This window comes from Plodia interpunctella, chromosome 15, assembly GCF_027563975.2.
Source record: "Plodia interpunctella isolate USDA-ARS_2022_Savannah chromosome 15, ilPloInte3.2, whole genome shotgun sequence".
In the NCBI taxonomy this organism is placed as follows: domain Eukaryota; kingdom Metazoa; phylum Arthropoda; class Insecta; order Lepidoptera; family Pyralidae; genus Plodia; species Plodia interpunctella.
The window spans coordinates 8,996,016-9,016,707 of NC_071308.1; the positions used below are offsets into that span (position 1 = coordinate 8,996,016).

Consider the following 20,692-nt stretch of genomic DNA (forward strand, 5'->3'; position numbering starts at 1 on the left):
TTAATCTGTCGCTTGTCGCCGTGTTGGGTCATGAATTTTCGTAAAATTGTTTATCCTTCGACAAATCATATCTTTTTATGATAATTCCATACATTATCATGACTCGTGAATTAGTTTTGTTGTATACAACTTTAATAGAAGTCTATATTTGAGTATTGAAGTGAATTACAAATACTGAATCAATGTGATTGTTATCAATATAACTGGGGTTGAATAGTCAAATCATGCGGATTTTATTTAATTTGATTAGTAATCTTTCAGTTCATTTGTTAATTTAGGATATTGTAAATATATGGCTAAGCGTGTGTTGTTTAACTGAGCACATAGGTTAATAGGTCAGTGTGAATGAGAGTTATATGATAACAATGAGTGAGAAACTCCCAAATTTCACCAGTTACATCAACTCACCGAAGGTAACCTTTTACTTATCTCTGATATTGATATTTACTCTAATCGACACAGATCATTGTGGGATATGTTTGTCATAATCATGTGAGATTGTCTACATTTAATAATACTGTTTATGGTAAGTTGGTAGTAAACAGTTAAAATTTATCTTCTTTTGAAAATCATCAATACTTCTATAGTGATTTATTTTCCAAAAAAGAAAATTTTGGCGATGTGTTTGTCTTGTAATATATATGTCTAAAAACAATGTAAAGAAAAAGTAGAAAAGCTGAACCAGGCTCAAAATACTTTGTGGCTGAAGAATCTACTCGGGCAATGTTCATGTGAGAGAGATATATGACCTGCACTGTATTTTATCTTTTGTGAATAGACTAGTCAAACAGTCCAATTTGAATAAGATTCACTCATTCATAATTAGTGGCAAAAAATACAATACTCTATTGCACCAAAAGTGAAATATAAAAAAAAAGAAATATCAACATACAAAATAAAAAAGGCAAAGAGGCATAATGTGATTGATTCAGTTAATTTTTTATGTAATACAAAATTATGAGCTTAATTTGCAGTTTTAAATTTTGTATGAACAGGATAATAATTTTTGTGATATTTTTGTAGGATTTTTATAATAATACATTATTTATCTTAAATATATATAACTTTAAATTTATTATTTCTTTTAATTTCGTATGTGGAATAAATACCAACCAGAATTAATCTTTAAGGCAATAAACATTGAATATATTAATGGCTTTATAAAAATTTTAACTGAATCCTTAAGAAAAAAAAATATATTCAAGGAAAATGCATTATAAGCCGGCCCTTAATGGGAGTATTATAGTTATATATTATATGTATTATAGAGTATTATAGTAAACCAGATGGGCCTTATTACATGTTATCACCATATTTTTTTAATAGCTACAAAATGTTCCATTGTTGCCCAAAAGCCTCCAAAAACAATTGCACTTTACAAAATATGTATTTTTTTTATTATTGACTTAATATCATCTGATAGATATAATAATTTTATTTTCAGAACAATGGAGAGAAAAATGGATCGTTACAGGAGGTGAAACCGAGATTGTTAAATGGTAAAAAATACATACTTTATTTATTTTCATGAAAAACTGTAATACATAGCAGTATGCATTTATTGTATGGAATAGTAACATCTCCATACTATGCTATGCATTACACAGTCTGTCAACTCTGACCTTGCTTCATTTTATGTTCATAATTTACAGAATGGGCTATTTGACTGGATAAAAAATTAATACATAAATATGTATTGAAATAACCAAACACAATAATTAAATGGCACTTTAATTGATTTTATTAATAAGGTAATTTACTATTTTTATTATCAAGGAATGCAGTTTGACTCCAATAATTATTACATACTTTACTGTCTTACAAGCTCCATATATTATTTTATTTTCGACATTAGAAAAAACTGATTTGGCTAGTTCTGTACTATGGAAAGTAGCCAATTAAGTAAACAAGTAAATATTATGCTATTCTTAATTTTGGATTATTTATTTAATGGATTTCTTGCAGATGCTAAATGTTTTATGCAGGGTATAATACAACTTTATGATTATCATGTCTATGAAAAATTCAAAGGATAAGTTGATCCATCAACCTCTAATCTACAATTTTCTTGTTGTAAATACTGTTGATGGATTTCATTTCAGTGCTTAATCCCATGGTTTCATCTTGTTACCATGGAAAACATTTTCCTCTGGAACTAGACAAATAGGCCAGTAATAATCTGTAATTAAATCAAATAAACATATTCACTTCACATATTATTTTTATGTTGTAACTTGTAACCTACATAACATACAATACAAGCATATCTAACTTGATATGCTAACTCAGAACTATACTAGGGGTGTGCCTTGAATTGGCCTCTATGTCGTAATATAATGATAATTTTCTTTAAGACGCTTTTCGCTTTTTTAAGATATAATCCCATTTCGGATTTCATAGTTTACACATAGAAAATAATTGATTTGAGACGGGGGCGTAACCGTGGATCTGATAAATACCATAGTAATCGTAGTAATTACTGCATAGTATAAAACAGTCGCCCTCTGCCTGTTTCTAAGCTTTCTTCTTTTAAACTATACAACTTCACGTTTTCACTGCTTATTTAGACAATTTTTTCCATTTGGTATGTATACCTTGTGTGAAATAAATATAAATATAAATGTATCTATAACTTTAATTCTGCAATTGTAAATTTTGCGGTTAATATATATAATATAAATATATACGGACAAATCACACAGATTGAGCTAGCCCCAAAGTAAGTTCGAGACTTGTGTTATGGGATACTAACTCAACGATATTATATTTTATAACAAATACATATATATATAAACATCCAAGACCCGGGCCAATCAGAAAAAGATCATTTTCCATCATGACCCGACCGGGGATCGAACCCGGGACCTCTCGGTTCAGAGGCAAGCACTTTACCACTGCGCTATCGAGGTCGTGAAACCGGGCTGGGTCGCTAGTAAATAATATTCCCCTATATAAAATTAAGTTGTGATACAGAGATGATATCTTATTTACGAGATGATGTCAAAGAATATGCCATAAATACTGCTAATTGGTATTGTTAGTATGTTTCCATCTCTATTCATATGATATCAATTGGCTTTTAGCACTGTTAAGTTCCACAGAGATATACCTACCCCACACATGTGTATAATATAAACAAAAAACCAACGCGTGGGGTCTCGTATTATTAAACTTATCGGGGTCGCATGAACTGATGATGTAAATTATGTCTGATTATGTATGCGTTACGAGCAGGTAACTGTATGCCCATTTATGCAATCCTAGTGACTTTGTTGGGTTCATTCATACCGGCTTTTCAGTCTATGGTGAGTTTGACGTAGTGATGGTTTATGTCGAATTGATGGTTTCGCTACAGACGGGTACGTATATAAATAAACTACACTTTTTATAAAAAAGGGTAAACTGAAATCGATGTGGTTATTGTTTATGTAATTAAATTGATAATGTGACTGTATAAAAATGGGATGACTGACTACTTATAATGATGTTTGCATGCATACCACCTCGTTTCCGGTGTCCTAATTTATAACCGAAGGTTGCAATCAATTATATATGTCTGGCAATCTGATCCTGATTGTTGCGAAGACCACCGTGACAATATCTATTATCTACAGCTTCTGGTGTTATTGCGTTACTGCTTTAGTACCTTAATTTTACCCATCATCTAGGGTCAACGCAGAATGCTTTCTGCCTCCACAATTCACCTTATCACGTCCACTCCTAATACCTTCATATCCTCCCTAATAATTTAAAGTCTTTGTCTTCTAAATTCTTAAATTTTGATAGTGTTTTAAACCTTATGTGGGAAAAATATCTGAAGTAATATTCATAATATTTATCAGTGCTACCCAAATCGCAAAATATATGGCGACTTTTCACGGTCAACGTGTGTTGCGCAAGATTCCTCCAGTTGATGATAAAAAGAGTTTCTGGTTCAGCGCCCCAAGGCTGGAGAAACCTCCGACCGGAGACCTTGTGACCACGTATTGAAGACTTAGTTGTGCTCTGAAGCAAGTAGGAATTTACGATTAAATGCAATGTAGCTAAAAAATATATACAAAAATACCTTTTTAAATCGAACTCTTCTTTTATCATATTCTGTTCGATTTTTATGCTTTTGGGTGAATGTGTTTCTTTTGTTTCGATTTGTGTTCGGCAACACAACTTCCAAAGTCAAAGCACTTATTCAGAAATTAGACCCTCACAGGCACTTTTCCAAGTAAAATTTTAAAATACATAGGGTTTCTCAAAAAGCCACAAACTGGCGTTTCGGAACGAACAACTGCTGAGAATTTAAGAATGCCGAATGAATTTCATCTTGATCCTAACCCTGTCGGAAGGGCTTACTATTATTGTCTTGTTTTCAGTATAACAAAAAGTATACCAAAAAATATATACGATTGTGATCGAGTGCTGATAAAAAAAAGGTTCAAAGTTAAGCTCATTGTCTTCTTCAACCAGACAGACTCTCAAGACTTACGGACATTTTGACTTAAACATATTATTTGTTGATTTTTAGACAAGTGAAATCCCGTGGAATATCTAATTAGTCATTTAAGAATTATTATTGGTGACTGCACCGTAAGGTCGTCACTGACTCACATCATGACAGATCACGGACATATACTGACAGAAATAATTAACACATTACACGTTCTGTCGTATTTTAATGCACAAAACTACAGACTAAAATACAAAATTTAGTACCCAATACTTTTTGTTATATCAATATTAACAGTATTGAAAGACTCTTTGTAAAAGAGCTATCGTTTTAAAGCTTATCGTTATAAATCTGCCTGATGTGATTCGCCAATCCAACTGTTACGAAACATAATTTTTAACGCTGTTGTATATGTTACGTACAGGCTATCAGATATTTGGGCTACTTGAACAAAATCTGACACCAGTGTTAGCAATACTCAATATTTTTATTGCATACCATAAAGTTGACATGGTGTTATAAATTATATAAAAAAGCACATATAATATAGCAATAATAACACACTCGAAAAGATCAGATAGTTTTTCAGCAAGCAGTGCTTATGAGCATATATGTATATTTGTTTCAGGAGAGTTAGTGGTGGGGGCGGCGCACAATGTGATAATGCTGACGCCGCTGAGCGAGCGGGACCGCGGCCGCATGGGCTCTCTCTTCGTCACCAACTACAAACTGTCCTTTGTGCCGCTGGAACTTTGTCCGCACGATGTATGCTGTACTTGTTTATTGCTACTTAAACCCCGCCCGAGGTTTCGCCCCCAAGGGAATATCGGGATAGAAAGTAGAGTAGAATATAGTGTATTTTTTACCAAGTTTCATCATTTGTCAGTGTCAAATTTGACAGTAAGAAGTCAAAAATGTATTTTTAATTTATTTACATAAAATATGTGATAAATCATTGCATGAATTTATTTTCAGGAGAGCGGCCAACGTAACTACTTACTGGGGCCCCATGACGTGCCCCTGACTGGGGTTGGGGCTATATGGATGACGGACGGGGGCCCCGTGCGCCGGAGACGGGTGGGACTCAACGGGGACACCCCGGACAAGGTCAAAGGGTTACAGGTTATATGTAAGGTGAGAATTAAGACCAACTTTTTTATGATACAGAAAATGTTGTTTTTTAAGGTTCCGTAGTGCTACGAAAAGGCAGGGAATGTTATTTTTTATTTGATGACGTACGAAAAAGATGCGTAATAATTTCCTTTCTACAAATATTTTCCTACTGTTTACAGTACTATATGTGAGCGAGATAAAGTTATGAGTTACGAGATTAGTTATCTTACCAGATTTCGAAATAACGAATAACATTGGAGAAGGTTATTTTAAAGCATTTTTTCCATGCATTTCGATAAATTATCGGCATTACCTATATATATATATATAAAATTAAGATTGAGTATTCTAAATGAAGGAACTTCACGGTCTTACTTTTATCCTTTCCATTTCAGAACATGAAAGTTCTAACATTCAGCTTCATCAACTCTTCGAAAGGCAACGGCAGGAAAATCGCAATGGCTCTCGTCCACCACGCATTCCCGAAGCGACACCACCTGCTGTTCGCGTTCGAATATAAAGAGCCTTACTACAGAACGCTACCCTTGGACCTGAACATGTTCGACAGAACAGCCGATTGGCGGAGAGAGTTGGATAGGTGTGATTGTCCTCATTGGAGGATAACACCAATAAATGCCACTTCAGACGCTTTTATGTTAACAGGGAGTCCGACTTTAATAGTGCCTATGTCCGCTTTGGATTGTAATCTGATTGAATACGCGAGGCATTTCAAAAGTGGGAGGATACCCATTTGGGTGTGGGGCCGGGCAGAGGGCGCGGCGCTGCTGCGCAGCGGCGAGCTGCTGCCCACTGCGCAGGCGCTGCAGGCCGAGTGCGTCTTGCTGGAGCACGTATGTATTGGTTGCTTGGTACTCAGGTCCAAGGTAAATTGAATGGACCTAACTCGTGAATGGAGAAATGATCCAAATATAAACCAAAAAGAATTCAGTGGAATTAATAAGGCTTAGCATAACAATGAATTATTGTAAATCAATCTTAACTTTTTTACTGTTTATGATGCCCTGGTACTTTTTACAGAAATTATTTTTTATTAGTCCATTTCTTCCACATGCCAGGTCCGCCGGAGTCACCCCAAACTGACCCCTCCCCGAGTGATATACCTGTGCGGGAACAGCTTCTCAAACACCAGCTCAACCAGCACTCTGCCCCCTCTCGGGATACTGCAGGCCTCGTACAAGAAACTGGCGGAATTATGTACGCCTACTACGCTTGCGGGGTTTTGGGTGAGTTTTAATAGTAATTAAAATTCAAAATTAATTTATTCAGATATAATTTTTAAATTGTTAGAACATATTTAGAAATTTTATTGTAAAGAAAGAAAGCATTTATTTGCATTGAATCACTCATCACTCATCACGTCTCATCCAGCCCAATCTTCAAACCATTTTTATTTCAGGTACAAGATTCACAATATTACTCGATCCTCGATTCGAGTAGATGGCTGCGGTACGTGGCGAACTGTTTGGCGTTTGCTGACGAAGCTGCCGAACATTTGTCCAAGAATGTTTCTGTTGTTTTACAAGAAGGTTATTTATCTATTTAGTATTTATGTCAACCTAGTACATAACATGTGTTTGAAAAGAATATGAGTCGTTTTATAAAAAGTACCGAACTTAAAATCTGATATAGGTTTCATCGCGTTATTACAAGTTGCTCAGAGCCCGCGGGCATCAGCTAGTTTATAATATGACGATCAATGCCTGTGAAGCTCTTAATTTCTAAATAAATGACTTTGATCTTGAAGGATGGAGTCTTTATGTCAGCCTAGTACTTTGAACTTGACAGCATTGTTTTGAGCATCAGTTTTTTTTGTTAAAATCAAGTTGTTCACACATAAGTGTTACCTCCAGGCGACGGCGTGGACTACTGCGCGGTGGTGTCGTCGCTGACGCAGCTGCTGGTGGACCCTCACTGCCGCACGCTGTCGGGCTTCCAGGCGCTCGTGCAGAAGGAGTGGGTGGCGCTCGGACACCCCTTCTGCGACAGGTACTAACAGTTAAAACATCATTCATTTAGCTATTATGTAAACGTGTCATTTACTTTTTCTTATCTGAAAAAAAAAATGCTCAAAATTCAAACGTATATTTTGTTATCAGAAACGTACAGATAACATAGGATAATGTTAATTTAGCTGATGAAAAGATATTATAATAAGCAAAATCAAATTGATCTCATTACTAAAATATCTAAGTTATCTGGATAAAAAATACAACAACTACTTTGACATTGGCGACAATTAAGCAACTCCAAATAGTAAGAAGATTCACATAATATAGTGTAAGATGACGTGATATATGTGTATCGCGTCAGGTTCGGCCTCCCGCGGCCGGGCAGCAGCGCGCCGACGTCGCCCAGCGCGGCGCCGCAAGCCGCGCCCGTGTTCCTGCTGTTCCTGGACTGCGTGTGGCAGCTCACCAACCAGTTCCCCGCGCACTTCCAGTTCACCGAGACTTACCTCACCACCTTGTGGGACTGCACGCACAATCACGTTTTCGACACCTTCCTGTTCAACTGCCCGAGAGATCGGGACCTGCCGCTTGTGAAGGTAAGCTTCTTATACGTTGTGATTGCCTGGTAGAATCTATGCCGGTTGGTTCCTATTTACTCGCCACTGAACCCGAATAACTTGGATATGTAAGGTTACTTGTCATTATTGTCTTATTACACCAGTTTCTATTTCAGCATGTTTAGATCGTTAAAATGCTGGCTGTTTTCTGTTGTTGTTGATAAAACTGTGAGCTTTTAAGCTGCAGCTATACTTTTTTCCTTTTGGTGGAGTTCTTATTTCACCAGAATGTTACATTTCTTGACTGGTTTTTCAAGCATTTCTTCTAAAGGTATTAATGTACACATCCTTTTAACATGTCGGTGTGGGCTAACTATGATTAGGTTGGTTTTTCAACCAATGTCATTGTAGTTTTCGGCTAGTGACGTCGCCTGCTATATCTCTTCTGAATTTCCATCTATTCCTGAACTATCAACTAACAAATCGGTTCCCGAATTAGTTTCAGTGCCCGGAGACCTACCTTTCTTTCTCGGAGGACACAGAAATGGTCCCAAAATATTTTGTTTCCAAACGGAGAGACAGTGAATTGCTGAAAATGAAGGTAATGTTCTTATTGTTTATGATACCCTGGTATGTTTCGTCCGGTGTGAAGGTCTTGTTTGATCAAAGGAAATTTATCGTTTTTGGTTCGTTAGTCTTTTCAAATTCATCATGGTGATGCTTCTAATGGTTGAATTTTGCGATACGATGCTCCTACTTCATATGACTATCCTATTTGGTGGTTAAATGAAATTTTATTAAATCAGCGCAATACCTATGCGTTATATTCATTTATATACTACTAATTCAGTTTAACACGTCCTCGTTCATCAATTTCCTGGTTTGTGTTTGTCTATTTATGTTTCTATACCAGAGTATATCAGCATGATATTTTACTACGTGGACTATTTATACAATACAATAATAATTTATAATTCCATCCATTAACATTTTCAGAATTTTATCCAAAGACCAGTATGGGACTGGAGCGAGCAGTTCTCAGATCAGGACAAGACATTGTTCTACAATCCGTTGTTTTCAATCAACAAGACACCTGCCATGCCCAAACCGAGGCTGTGTAAGTGTTATTAATATTTTCGTTTTATGTACATTTTGTTTCTTATTGCTCTGACCACGTGTGGACTCATGACTAGGGCATAAAATAGAAAGATAATAAAAATAGAACAAATAAACATAATAAATAAATTTCTCATAAATTTTAATTGCAGTCAAAATATTAAACTTGACTCCCTGTAAGTCGATCGACCCTTCGTAATGTCGCTGCTGTAAATAACATTTAATTGATGAATCCGAATCTTTGCAGCACAAACATCAATCAGTATGAAAGCACCGGAATTAGCAAGACTGGAGCCTTGCACGTCCATAGCGGGAACGGAACTGTGGTCGCAGTGCTACGAGCGCTGGCTGTTGCCGCTCGACGCTATGCACTCCGGCGTCGTCCAGTACCACGTTCACAACTACGCGGTGCTGAAGGAGGTGAGCTCCTTTCTTGTTCTGATATCCTGGTCATTTTGATACTATCTCAATCATTTAGGATTCATGTGATTTTTGATAATGTATGTAGGTACGGACAAAGTTGCAGGCCGTTAGCGCACAATATTTACTTGACAATGAAAAATTGTTTTAGTGTTTAGCAGCCCAATTAACATTATTTCACCATAAACTCAGCTAAACATTTCACATAAGCTAATTAACTTGCAAACATTTGTGATACGATCATCTAAAAAAATTAATTAACTAAATGTTTTTACAAAAATTTCATTTTTGATACAAGCTTTTATTGTTGTCAGAGAGATCTTATTGCATTCAATATGTGATAAAAAATTGATATTTTTACTGCGCGACGGTTTACTGCGCGGACATGATTGTCCGCGCAGTAAACCGTTGAGGAGTTCCCATGCCTGAAGCCGTTCCTGGGTGCACCATCAACCATGCTTATCATAATAATATATTGTCATTCAAACTTAGTGTGTACAAAATTTCAGCTGAATCGGTTGTAGATATCTGCTTCAATTTCTTTTATTTTATTATAAGACTAGTCTGTTGTTTCTTTGGTATCTGTGGCAAATTATATAACGAATTATCTAAATTTAGTTGCAAGATTCCACCCGAGACGTAGGGAGGGACATAGCTACATACATTGCAAGCTTGTAATAAAATACTTTACTTTCCAGATCCAACAACTAAACGAGAAACTCTCCCAACTATCAATCCTCTCGAACCGGCAGTCCAATTGTTCAGAAACATCAGAATCGAACCGCGCCGTAGTATCCCGGTTCTACCCGTTCAGCGCGGGGAAAAGAGATGCGCTCACAGGAGCTTTAGATTCTAAGCAGGTGAGCTCCTAGATGTTTCTGGTAGCCTAGTACTCTAAACTAAAAAAATTAAACCGCTCCGCACATTTGCGCAAGCTCATAACCCCGACAGTAAGAAGAAAGAAAAATTTATTCGGCCAAACAAAACATATTTACATATCAAGTTTACACATTATGCCAAGATATACCTAATTTTATAGGAACTTAATAATGGAAATATCGGAAATCGAAGTCGAAAAGGTAACCAGCTCAGCTATGTGCTGCGGCATGAGCCACAGCGCTGATTTTCAGCTGAGTCTGTATAAGTGAAATAAAAAATATAAATAAAAATTAGAAATATAAGGTCAGGTGGGGTAAGAGGGGCTACGGGGGAAGAAAACCAATGTGTTATTACTCGAACACTGTAAGTCATAGCGCCATGATAAGTTAGTCGGTAAAACAGTTCGTATTAACAGTTCATAGTAACAGTAACACGTGTGTGCTCAAGTACTGCCATATTTCTTTCGCACGTATGGTGTGCGACTAAGATAGGCTGAGTGACCGAAATTTAAATTGCGTAAATAATAAAAACATAAAACTTAGTAGCAAAATTGTATATTACTTACATTCTGAATATCCTTATTCTAACTACCCTACAGAATATTCATGATCGCATCATGTACCAGGCGAGCTTAATCGACGCCAGCCAACTTCTGGACTCCCAGTCTTTGCTCAACGCGCCCGACTAACATCAACCCGTCACGCAGTATGTAACACCACTCTTACGCATATTGTGTAACGTTCCTGTGTTCCACCTCTTTGAGCTATGATTCATAGAAAAAAAACACATAAAATATGCTTAGTTAAAGAAAATACAAGGTGGAAATACGACTTAATGCGGCTATCTGTAAAATATATTTGTAATTTTATTTAGTAATTTCTATCAGTTTAGACACGTTAAAAAATCTTAGTGGTCCAACCATAAATTTACTTGGGCTGGGTGTAGTTTTAACTTTACAATGTTTAACTAAAAGTCATTTTAAAACTATATTACTGTTTATTTAACAAATCTTAACATAATTAACATATTGCACACGTAACCGTGAACCGAGATTAGAGTAATTTAGAAAAGTAAACAAATGTTTTTATTTAAAAATAAATTGAACTATGAACAATTCTACGTTCTATTTTAAAGTATTGTAAATTAAGACTGCGATTATATTATTGCCTTTTTAATAGAAATTATCTTATATTAACGAATTCAAAATTTCGCCCTTCAAAAGTGTGGGGTAATGTAACTTTGGCGTTCGAGTTCTTTTAAATGAGGAATTGATTGAAATATTACGTATATTGCTTAGAACAAATTAGTGATATTTATATGTGGTGTAACCATTATTGTATATTTTTTTATTATAGGAGTATTATATTTCCTCGGAAGATTTTTAAGTGTAAATAAATATATGTATTATTAGATAATATAGCCTTCTTTATGAATATATAGATAATAGCCGTACTACGCGACGTGCAGTAGGGGAACTTCCAAGTATACTTGAAATTTTAAAAAGACTAATTATATTTAGATCATTCATTCCATTTACAACTTACAAGAACTTCATTTATCGTTAATTATCTCCACGTTCATTTTAAACAATTTAAAACTGCACTGTCTTATTTTATTGTAACAATACTTTTTCTTACTTGTGCATGTTGAACTGACGAGCACTACTGTTTCACCGACTTATTATACTGAACATTGTATTTTTACGTAAAGGGTGACAGTGGCGCACGTCATTCCAATTTACACCCCGTTTAAGTTGCTAAAAAAGCCTAACATACTTGAAATTGATATTGTCTTTTGAAATATACACTTGGCACATTACAAATTACTAAATAATTTATAATTATTTGCAATGTACAAAGACATATATTTTAATAGAAAGACGTGTCAATATTGAATACTTAAACAAACTAAGTAAGCTTCATTCATGTCATTCGTGTATAATTATCGAGTTTCATTTGAACACATAATTTTCACTGTTTCACACAGTTTAGCAAAACCAGACCGTATAGATACGATCGTTAATGAATAGTGTTACGTTTATGTTACCATATTATACTAAACACTTATAAATACATAAATTAGACCAAATTTACATTTAAGCTTATCGTTGTAAATATGGCAGCTGTCGCTACTTTAATGTTATTCAGTGAATATTTGATTTAATTTATAAATTTTACCTATGACTACAATTTTTGTTAACTTTGTACATAGTTATGGTTTCAAGTAAGGAGATAACACCGCGTTTTGAAATAGAACGTGTAGTGAGTTATACAGGCATATTCGGTAACTAGAGTGTTTAACTTCAATTATGACCGGGGCCACTATAACGAATTACGCATGTTGAAAATGTGTGTTTAGTAGTAACGCACCTACGGGTACTACACACTCGCGTCAACAGCACATCAAGTTACCCTGCATAAACCTCTGTGTCGCGATAATAGCAGCGAGTTTGCAATGAATTTGGGTAGGTCAATGTGCTGTTGACTGTACATTGTACAGTCAACCGCGTGTCAAGGTATCGTGCTTGGCAGTTATGTCTTAAAATTTTGTGTGATCAACTTATAAACGTGTTAATAACATTCTTGTGAATTCACATAAATACTAAATGCGGTTGATTCATTGTTGACTCGGTTATTAGATGTTTAGCATTGTAATATATTATTATAGATTTAAGTTAAACGTAATATTGATGTAATTAATAATTCTATGAAACGTTATTGTATAGCAGATTAATATAAAACAGCGGATATGCTTTTGTACCTTGTTGTATTCTTGTAACTACATGGCATCATTATAATGATTACAACTTCTCGTATTGCCTTATTTTGTTTGGACTTGTGTGGGGATCGACCGATTGAAACTTCTGTGCTTTTAATTATAATATTTTTTTTTACTATGCTCACCGAAGAAATGTTCGCTTAGTCAGTGACCCATAACGCTCCTTGCTTACACGCTGTGCGTACTGTAGCGTACGGCAAGATGTATGCCGTGCACATAACTGTACATCACAGCCAGACTCAGTTCCCCCTAAGCCCTTATAAAACAGGCATATTTCAAAATATCACCAGTGAAAAGGGCGTAAGTCTTATGAATCAAAATATTATAATAAAATCAAAATCCTGTTTTATAAGTTTAAACTTCAATTTGTGTTGACTAAATATATTTTTTTTCTGGTGCTTTTGGGAATATTTTTTTCTTGTGCCATTGAATAACTTTTGCTAGTGTTGCAATTCAATAGATACATTATCCCAGTGTAGAAAATATAATCTCAACCAAATCCTGTTGTTGATTGTACCTGACAACGTCGAATGCAAATGTTCAAACAAGAAATAAATAATTATGGTCGAAATGTGTTTTTTTTTAAATTTGTTCTACACACTACACACGTTTATTATTTTTTACTTATTTCCAAATCCCTTAAAATCGAATGTCTTTTTAATAACATATTTATAAGTTTATTATATATGTTACGGCTAAACCCCCAGTCCGGTTACACCTGGGTTTAGTGGACGAGGTGCAGCCGGTCTTACATGTGTACACCTACGTAGGTGTATCGTTTTTATCTCCGGACTAAAATACGAAAGTACACGAATTAACCTAATCAGATGGTTAAATAACCATCTCTGATCGACTGCAGCACCTAAATCCAGCCGAGGATAAAAACAATACACCTCGGTGGCGCAGTGGTATAGTTCTAGCCACTGAACCGAGAGGTCCCGGGTTCGATCCCCGGTTGGGTCATGATGGAAAATGATCTTTTTCTGATTGGCCCGGGTCTTGGATGTTTATCTATATATGTATTTTGTATTAAAATATATTATCGTTGAGTTAATATCCCATAACACAAGTCTCGAACTTACTTTGGCTAGCTCAATCTGTGTGATTTGTCTTAATATATTTATTTATTTATACCTAGATGTAGCCGAAATGTTAAAGGCTAAACCTAGCGAGCGGCTAAGTTGAGCCGTAAGATATGCGAACATACTAACGTCACTTGACTATTTTGCACTTTTATCAGACTATCTTTTAATAATTTATTTGCCCAATATACAGAAAAAATTAACATACAATATATTTGAAGTACACATGACATGAAAGTGATAAACATACACGAAGGGTTTATGTCTGTCGCCGCTAATTCGCCACGCAGATTCGTTCTCAATGTATAGGAGATACAAATCATAGTCTATACACTGGAAATAAATTTGTCACTCTCACTCAATCCGTTATCTTGACGACTCATTTAATGGAGTTTGAGACACAATCGTCAGATTCCTTTTTCGCCCGAATAAATTATAGGATGGTTATGGCAATTCAACTCAGTGAAGGACAGCCGTCTATCATTGGCACCAAAACCTATATTATTTACACTACTTGATTTTATACAGGGAAGACGATTTGTTATTTAAAAAACTTGATTGTTAAAAGTCACTAGGCTGGCTTGGAGTCGTGGGCAGAGTTTTCCCTCTTCAGCTGGCGGACCCGGTCGAAGTGTTTCTTGGCGACGCGGAGTTTGTTCACCACGAGCGTGCGCTGCCAGCTCCAGGAGGCCCAGCGCTGTTGGCAATGCATACGTGAAACTAAGCCCATCGGCCTTCTGGTGACGAGACAGCCGCCATTGCCCTGATTATGAGCTCCTATGTCGTTCCATAATTTTCAAAAATTAAATTTGAAAATAAGAAATACCCCCTGATGGTGATCATGTCGGACTGCTACACTGGAGGTTCGAACCCAGGTCAGGTCAAGATAGAAAATTATCTTTTTCAGATTGACTTTGGGGCTTACTCAATCTATGTGATTTATCCCTAATATAAAAAAACGATAGCTATCGAGGACAGCACACATTACGACACGTGAGGTGTGCGGGCAGTGGGGGAGATGTCACTCTCTGCTTCAGGACCCGACTGCAGGTGAGCGCTATGCCATTTTTATTTTTAAAAGACAGATAATTCATCGGATTTATTAGATGCTCAGTTCGGTCTTATGGTATACCCATCATAAAGCGGTGGTAGATCATAAAGCGCGTAAGTAAAACTAGAAAAATATTCAACATATCATAACCATTTAATCATGCACCTCGGAATAAGTTAAAACAACAATATTCTCCATCCATAAACAAAATGCGTTCTAAAAAGCGCTCAAACTACAAACTAATAAAATCTCGCGACTATTATATTAAAATTAATATTTTTACCACAACACTTGCCTTGAGCCTCTAGGACTTCGTTCACTCTAAGTACTCTGACTTGTAGCTGAAATGTCGCGTGTCATGTGACTAAGATTTTCTATATTATAGTTGTTGTAGCGCGCGTCATTTCAACTTAGACAAGCAACACTACACTTGCCTTGATCATAAAATACGGGCTTTCTTTACTCGATGGACGACGCAAGTCGCAACATATGTGACAAGGCTTGTCTTAACAGATACTTTATATGCTTTCACGGATTGTTTGGCGATTTTTTGTCAAAAAAGTAACGATTTGTGAATTTTCCTATGTCTCAAGGCGGTTGCATTTCCAAACTAATTACTGATATATAGTAGTATATCATATGAAAATGCAGCGGTTATGTTTATGTTACATGTAAACAGTACTGTGTTATTACAAGCCTAATCTTTTGATACAAGTAAAGATAGCCTAAATCATAATAATTACAGACTTCTGTAGCACTCAGAATCAGCGCCATCTAGGTACAGCGCGAGCAATCAGTTGATGTTCAAACTTTGCTCTCTATCGCATTACAAAAAAGTTTATTTCTCTTTGGGATTCTAGAAAAAATACCTTTAAAGAATCCACAATCCTTAGTCCCAAAACGACAAATTCGTGAGACAGAGAAAACAATACTTCCTTGGCAAAGCAACGGAGATTTCGAAGGAATTTAATTTTTAAATATTTTTAATAACAACTCCCAAGGCAAAATTTCGTATATCTAGTTCTAGTCTAGTGGAAAAACATGTTTTCAAAGTAGATCTTTCGAGTTATCTACAAAATCCACGTTTTACAAGACCTGCTCCGTGACATGCTTATTAAAAAAAGACATAATTAAATTATACAGTTTAAAACTCTCATCACAAAATTTTTGGTAAGTCACAAATACAGGGACTAAAATAATGTAGACTACGTCACGTATTAACGAGAATTAAAGACTAGTCTATCTGTGATAAATATATTAAAATCTCATTACAACCCTTATAATGTGTAATATGGTGCGTGTTATCTTGTTGGATATTTTATCAACAGATTTACCGCACGGGGTCAGTTTTAGAAAACCCTCTTTGCTCAACAATTTTGAAAATATTCGAATGACATTTTTTACCTTTAAACAGTAAGAATTGAGCAAAATTATATTATAACATCAATATCTCTGAAGAGTAAACCAAGAGTTCAGAACAAATTCTTTGAAACCCGCATTGGATTTCAAAGACAAGTTTTCTACACTTCTAATCTGGACCAAAGATGTTAACATTTTTGTAAAATGTGTATTTTAAATTATTTTTATTATTTCAAACTCGAGATTAATGATATCAAGAAAATTAAATTGAAATGATCAATAAGATTATCTTCAAACACAATAGGAATGTTTCTTATCGTTTTGACAAAATCAAGCGAAGCTTTACAAAATTTCTTACGTTTGTGACTATGAAATATGAGAAAAGCTAGCTTTCTATTATAGTTTTATCAGATCCGATGGAACATATTTCGTCAGAAATCAGTCCTTAGAATCGAACAACGTTTCACATCTGTTGGGAAACTATCAGTCTGATAGGTAACAAGCAAATAAAACTACTAAATATTATCCTCTTGAGACACAAAGAGGCTTGCAGGGATGTTGCGGATGCATATTTCTAAAGTGTTTTAAAAGAAAGACTCAGTTTATACTAATGCGGCTGAATACATCAGAATAAATAAGAACTAGAAGTAATGTGAATATATAATAACACAAATTTCGAGTTACGAAAGGGTTAAATGAAGTAATACGCATGGCTGCTACGTGACCAGTTCCTTTAACCTTGGCTGGAGATGCCGCCGCGTGTCTAGATATTCCGCATTTACGGGTGTGTATATCCGTAACACCCCTGAGTCAAAGTATAAAAAGTATCTTGCGTAGTGGTGAGATGCGCAGGCGCACGGCGCCGATCAGCGTCAGTTGTCCTCCTCGTCATTCTCAAACATGTCGCCGTAGTCCCCGGAATGTTCGAAATCTTTCAGGTCCTGCAGAAACGGATGTTGTGAGAATGAGTAGAATGCAACTGGTACGGTTGGAATCACACGAGATGGCGGTACCGAGCTTAGTCACAAGTCGCGTGGCATCGGGCTGGTCGGCCTGAGTCACAGCCTCGCGGCTAAGTTCAGAGCCGCTTCCATGTGAACGCACCATAATACTATACAAGCACTTGTGTACATGCAGTACCCATATTTTGTAAAAGTGTAAATGATCCGAGGTCCAGCACTAAAGTCATGTTTGGCTTTCTATAAAACATTGTAAAAAATATATATGCTCTAGATAAAATAGATATATTTAAGATCATTGTGACACGAACACGAAACGATCCAGCGGCATTGTCACAGACTGTAACAATGCCGCTGGATCGTTATATGAAGATTTTAAGTTGATTGAAAAGTCCATTTAATATTTTTCACTGGTGCTTCTAATAACAAAAAGGCCTTTTAAGTAGTCACCGAAATAAAAAAAAAATCATCAACCCTATCACAGTAACTTGCACAGCACACTTATCACAAACCCTCTAATGTACCTTCATCATATTGCATGCCAATAAATCTTATTGTTGGCAAAGATACTGACATATGTATTGGCCTATATTATGAGCTGTAATTTGCATGCAAAAAATGCAACCTTAATCCAGGACACACACAAGCGAAGCCACGGAGTACAGGGGGCTTACAATCATCTCTTAACGCGATCCACTTTATAGAGAGACCTAAACTGATCGGCATCGCCTTATTTCGTACCATCGACTTAAATTTTTACGAGTAGTATGAATGCGATTCATTTGAAGTTCCTAAATGGAACTGTGCTGCGTGTGTTCCGTAAATGTTGATGGTAGATCTGGAGCTGTGTCAATCGTGGTGAGAACTAACCTGGAACATCCCATTGGCCAGAGCATACCCGGTCATGGCTAGGGCCGCGAACAGAGCGGCCAGGACTTTATTCCTTGTCTGGTTCGGGAAGTTAGCCGCTTCTCGTTCCGATTGTGTGCCCGTTGAGTGTTTTTTAGCATTCAGTCTGTTGTATTCTAAAATACAATGGAGTTTATGACAAATGAATTGACTTGCACTTGCTGACAAGGTACTGGAGGACGTCATAAAGAGTATTGGGTGTTGTGGCAAAAATGTGAATTGTTTTTTGTTATATCTTGGAAAATACTTTGGATAATAAACTGATTTTTTCACTGATGATTTTTTATTTGTGAGGTGCATCCAAGACATTAAATCACAATCTAGCCCTATACTTTTAATGAAAGATATGGATTTTTTAATTTTCATTGACCTGACAATATTTATTAATTTAAACTTAAGTTTTACTTCAGATGTTATGAAATTCAATGACTTTCCTCAGATAAAACCCACAAAAATATTATTAATATGAAATATGTACATGTATTGTTATGAAAATAATGTTTCTACAAGTTTCGCTTTGATAAATAAATTGTTGTCACAAAATATATTTTTGTGATAATTAGTAACTCACCATCTGTCACATGCCTAAAGTTCTTCTGTTGAATTCTAGCCACAAACCTCGACAGATTGGAGATGCCTTTCACATGATTGGACAATGTCGCATTAGGGAATGGTGCTTTCACAAGTGGCGCTAGGTATGCAAAGACTGTTGCATCGAATGATGACGGCCGGTTGCCGAAAAAGTATTCACTTTCACCAAGGCGGTCTGAAAGGGTCTTGAGGCACTTTTCTGCTTCATTGTAAATCTAAAAATCAAAGAACATTTTACTTTATTAGCTGATAGAACATCTGATTTGAACCTGTTACTTAAGACTGTATAGTATGTGTGGCCAGCACTATAAGAAGACTACTCCATATCATCCCATGTATATCATATCATGAGAGGTGACCACTGTACACACAGTTTGGCAGAGTATAGAGAACAATAGCACTTGTATAGTGAGTTAATGTCAGGCAGACAATCTGTTGTAAAATCACTGTGGAACCCCCAACATTTGTTTCTTGCTAGCTCAGCTCAATTCATAATTGATTATTCACACAGATTATTTTAATATAAACCACAAAATATCAACAATTTTAATATCTAGTAAATAATTTATTAAAGAACAATTTGATTCTTACAGTTTTTTCTATGTCTTTGAGAGCAGTGTGCTCTCCATACAATGCATCAATCATTTCCTTAGCAGCACTCTGATATCGTGATGGGTAATAAAAATTGAATGGAACACGTAAGGCCCTAGCATAAGCTGGTCTGGTGAGTTCCGCATAATTCTTCTCATCCACCCACCATGCATACTGAAATGCTGGGTAAAGTTTGTCTCGAAGGTACTGTGTAAATGCACTGGCTTCAGCTGCTTGCATTGTGTTCAAGTGGACATCTGTACTGTAGTGCTGAAAACAAATAAGTTTGATTTTATTACACCAGTGTTTCATCAGATAACAACATATTATGTCAGGTGAATTAAATATATTTAAATAGGTACATAAAAATCAAAGAATGATATAGTCCGTAAGCAAGTGAAGTATTACCAATGACTTCAAATGGTCAACAACTTCTTCAAAACATGTTAGGACTGTGCGTCCATCTCGCATGACTGGAAGTCTCCCTTTTGGTGTAAAGAATGGGTTGTTAGCCTCTCGAACACGCACTGGGACACCAATAAATTTCATGTAAGTCTGTGGGAATATAAATAATAAATATAAGTAGGTAATAAACCGGTAATTACATCGACAACATTAAGGTTATAATAAACTTACCAAAACCTTTAAACATTCTAAGTCAAATGATGCGAGTCCCCATTCGCCTCGCCATATGTCTAATTCTATATTAGCCATTTTTTATTATTATATTATTTTAAAATAAATTTCATACTATTGCAATTCTGTAAATCAAATCGACAATTTTTTCAGATTTTTCGTATTTCGACACTTGACTTTGGTGTCAAATGTGACAGTGACATTTTGTTTTTTTTTTAGGGAAGAAAAGATAATAGTGGG

At 35.7% G+C, this 20,692-nt stretch overlaps 2 protein-coding genes across 6 annotated transcripts; one reads left to right on the forward strand and one right to left on the reverse strand.

Annotated features, from left to right (window-relative positions):
• Nucleotides 1–5: 5 nt before the first annotated feature.
• LOC128675774 (uncharacterized protein) lies at nucleotides 6–13,845 on the forward strand. Of its 4 annotated transcripts, none has more exons than XM_053755433.2 (14): nucleotides 6–413; nucleotides 1,445–1,499; nucleotides 5,070–5,206; nucleotides 5,417–5,575; nucleotides 5,950–6,405; nucleotides 6,631–6,798; nucleotides 6,972–7,101; nucleotides 7,426–7,561; nucleotides 7,886–8,120; nucleotides 8,581–8,682; nucleotides 9,078–9,198; nucleotides 9,445–9,617; nucleotides 10,316–10,477; nucleotides 11,095–13,845. In XM_053755433.2, the coding sequence occupies exons 1-14, from the start codon at nucleotides 357–359 to the stop codon at nucleotides 11,182–11,184; spliced, it is 2,181 nt and encodes a 726-aa protein (XP_053611408.1). In that variant the 5' UTR covers nucleotides 6–356; the 3' UTR covers nucleotides 11,185–13,845. The 4 variants fall into 4 exon arrangements, with proteins under 4 accessions (XP_053611408.1, XP_053611409.1, XP_053611412.1 ...); XM_053755434.2 differs by having other exon boundaries at nucleotides 11,122–13,845; XM_053755437.2 differs by lacking the exon at nucleotides 8,581–8,682.
• Nucleotides 13,839–20,643, reverse strand: LOC128675775 (uncharacterized protein). 2 transcript variants are annotated; one of them, XM_053755439.1, is made up of 6 exons: nucleotides 20,453–20,643; nucleotides 20,225–20,371; nucleotides 19,817–20,086; nucleotides 19,206–19,440; nucleotides 18,596–18,750; nucleotides 13,839–15,053 (listed from the first exon to the last, which is right to left on the reverse strand). In XM_053755439.1, the coding sequence occupies exons 1-6, from the start codon at nucleotides 20,528–20,530 to the stop codon at nucleotides 14,928–14,930; spliced, it is 1,011 nt and encodes a 336-aa protein (XP_053611414.1). In that variant the 5' UTR covers nucleotides 20,531–20,643; the 3' UTR covers nucleotides 13,839–14,927. The 2 variants fall into 2 exon arrangements, with proteins under 2 accessions (XP_053611414.1, XP_053611415.1); XM_053755440.1 differs by lacking the exon at nucleotides 13,839–15,053 and adding an exon at nucleotides 15,540–17,707 and having other exon boundaries at nucleotides 20,453–20,641.
• Nucleotides 20,644–20,692: the final 49 nt, after the last annotated feature.

What these genes read in the sequence shown, in the direction of transcription:
- LOC128675774 (XM_053755433.2), top strand. Translation starts at nt 357, where the DNA reads ATGATAACAATGAGTGAGAAACTCCCAAATTTCACCAGTTACATCAAC. An exon ending in GAAACCGAGATTGTTAAATG is followed by an intron (nt 1,500 to 5,069) that starts GTAAAAAATACA and finishes TATTTGTTTCAG; the next exon opens with GAGAGTTAGTGGTGGGGGCG. An exon ending in TGGAACTTTGTCCGCACGAT is followed by an intron (nt 5,207 to 5,416) that starts GTATGCTGTACT and finishes ATTTATTTTCAG; the next exon opens with GAGAGCGGCCAACGTAACTA.
- LOC128675775 (XM_053755439.1), bottom strand. Translation starts at nt 20,530, where the DNA reads ATGGCTAATATAGAATTAGACATATGGCGAGGCGAATGGGGACTCGCA. An exon ending in TCAAAGACATAGAAAAAACT is followed by an intron (nt 19,441 to 19,816) that starts GTAAGAATCAAA and finishes TTTGATTTTTAG; the next exon opens with ATTTACAATGAAGCAGAAAA. An exon ending in TGGCCAATGGGATGTTCCAG is followed by an intron (nt 15,054 to 18,595) that starts GTTAGTTCTCAC and finishes CATTGCCAACAG; the next exon opens with CGCTGGGCCTCCTGGAGCTG.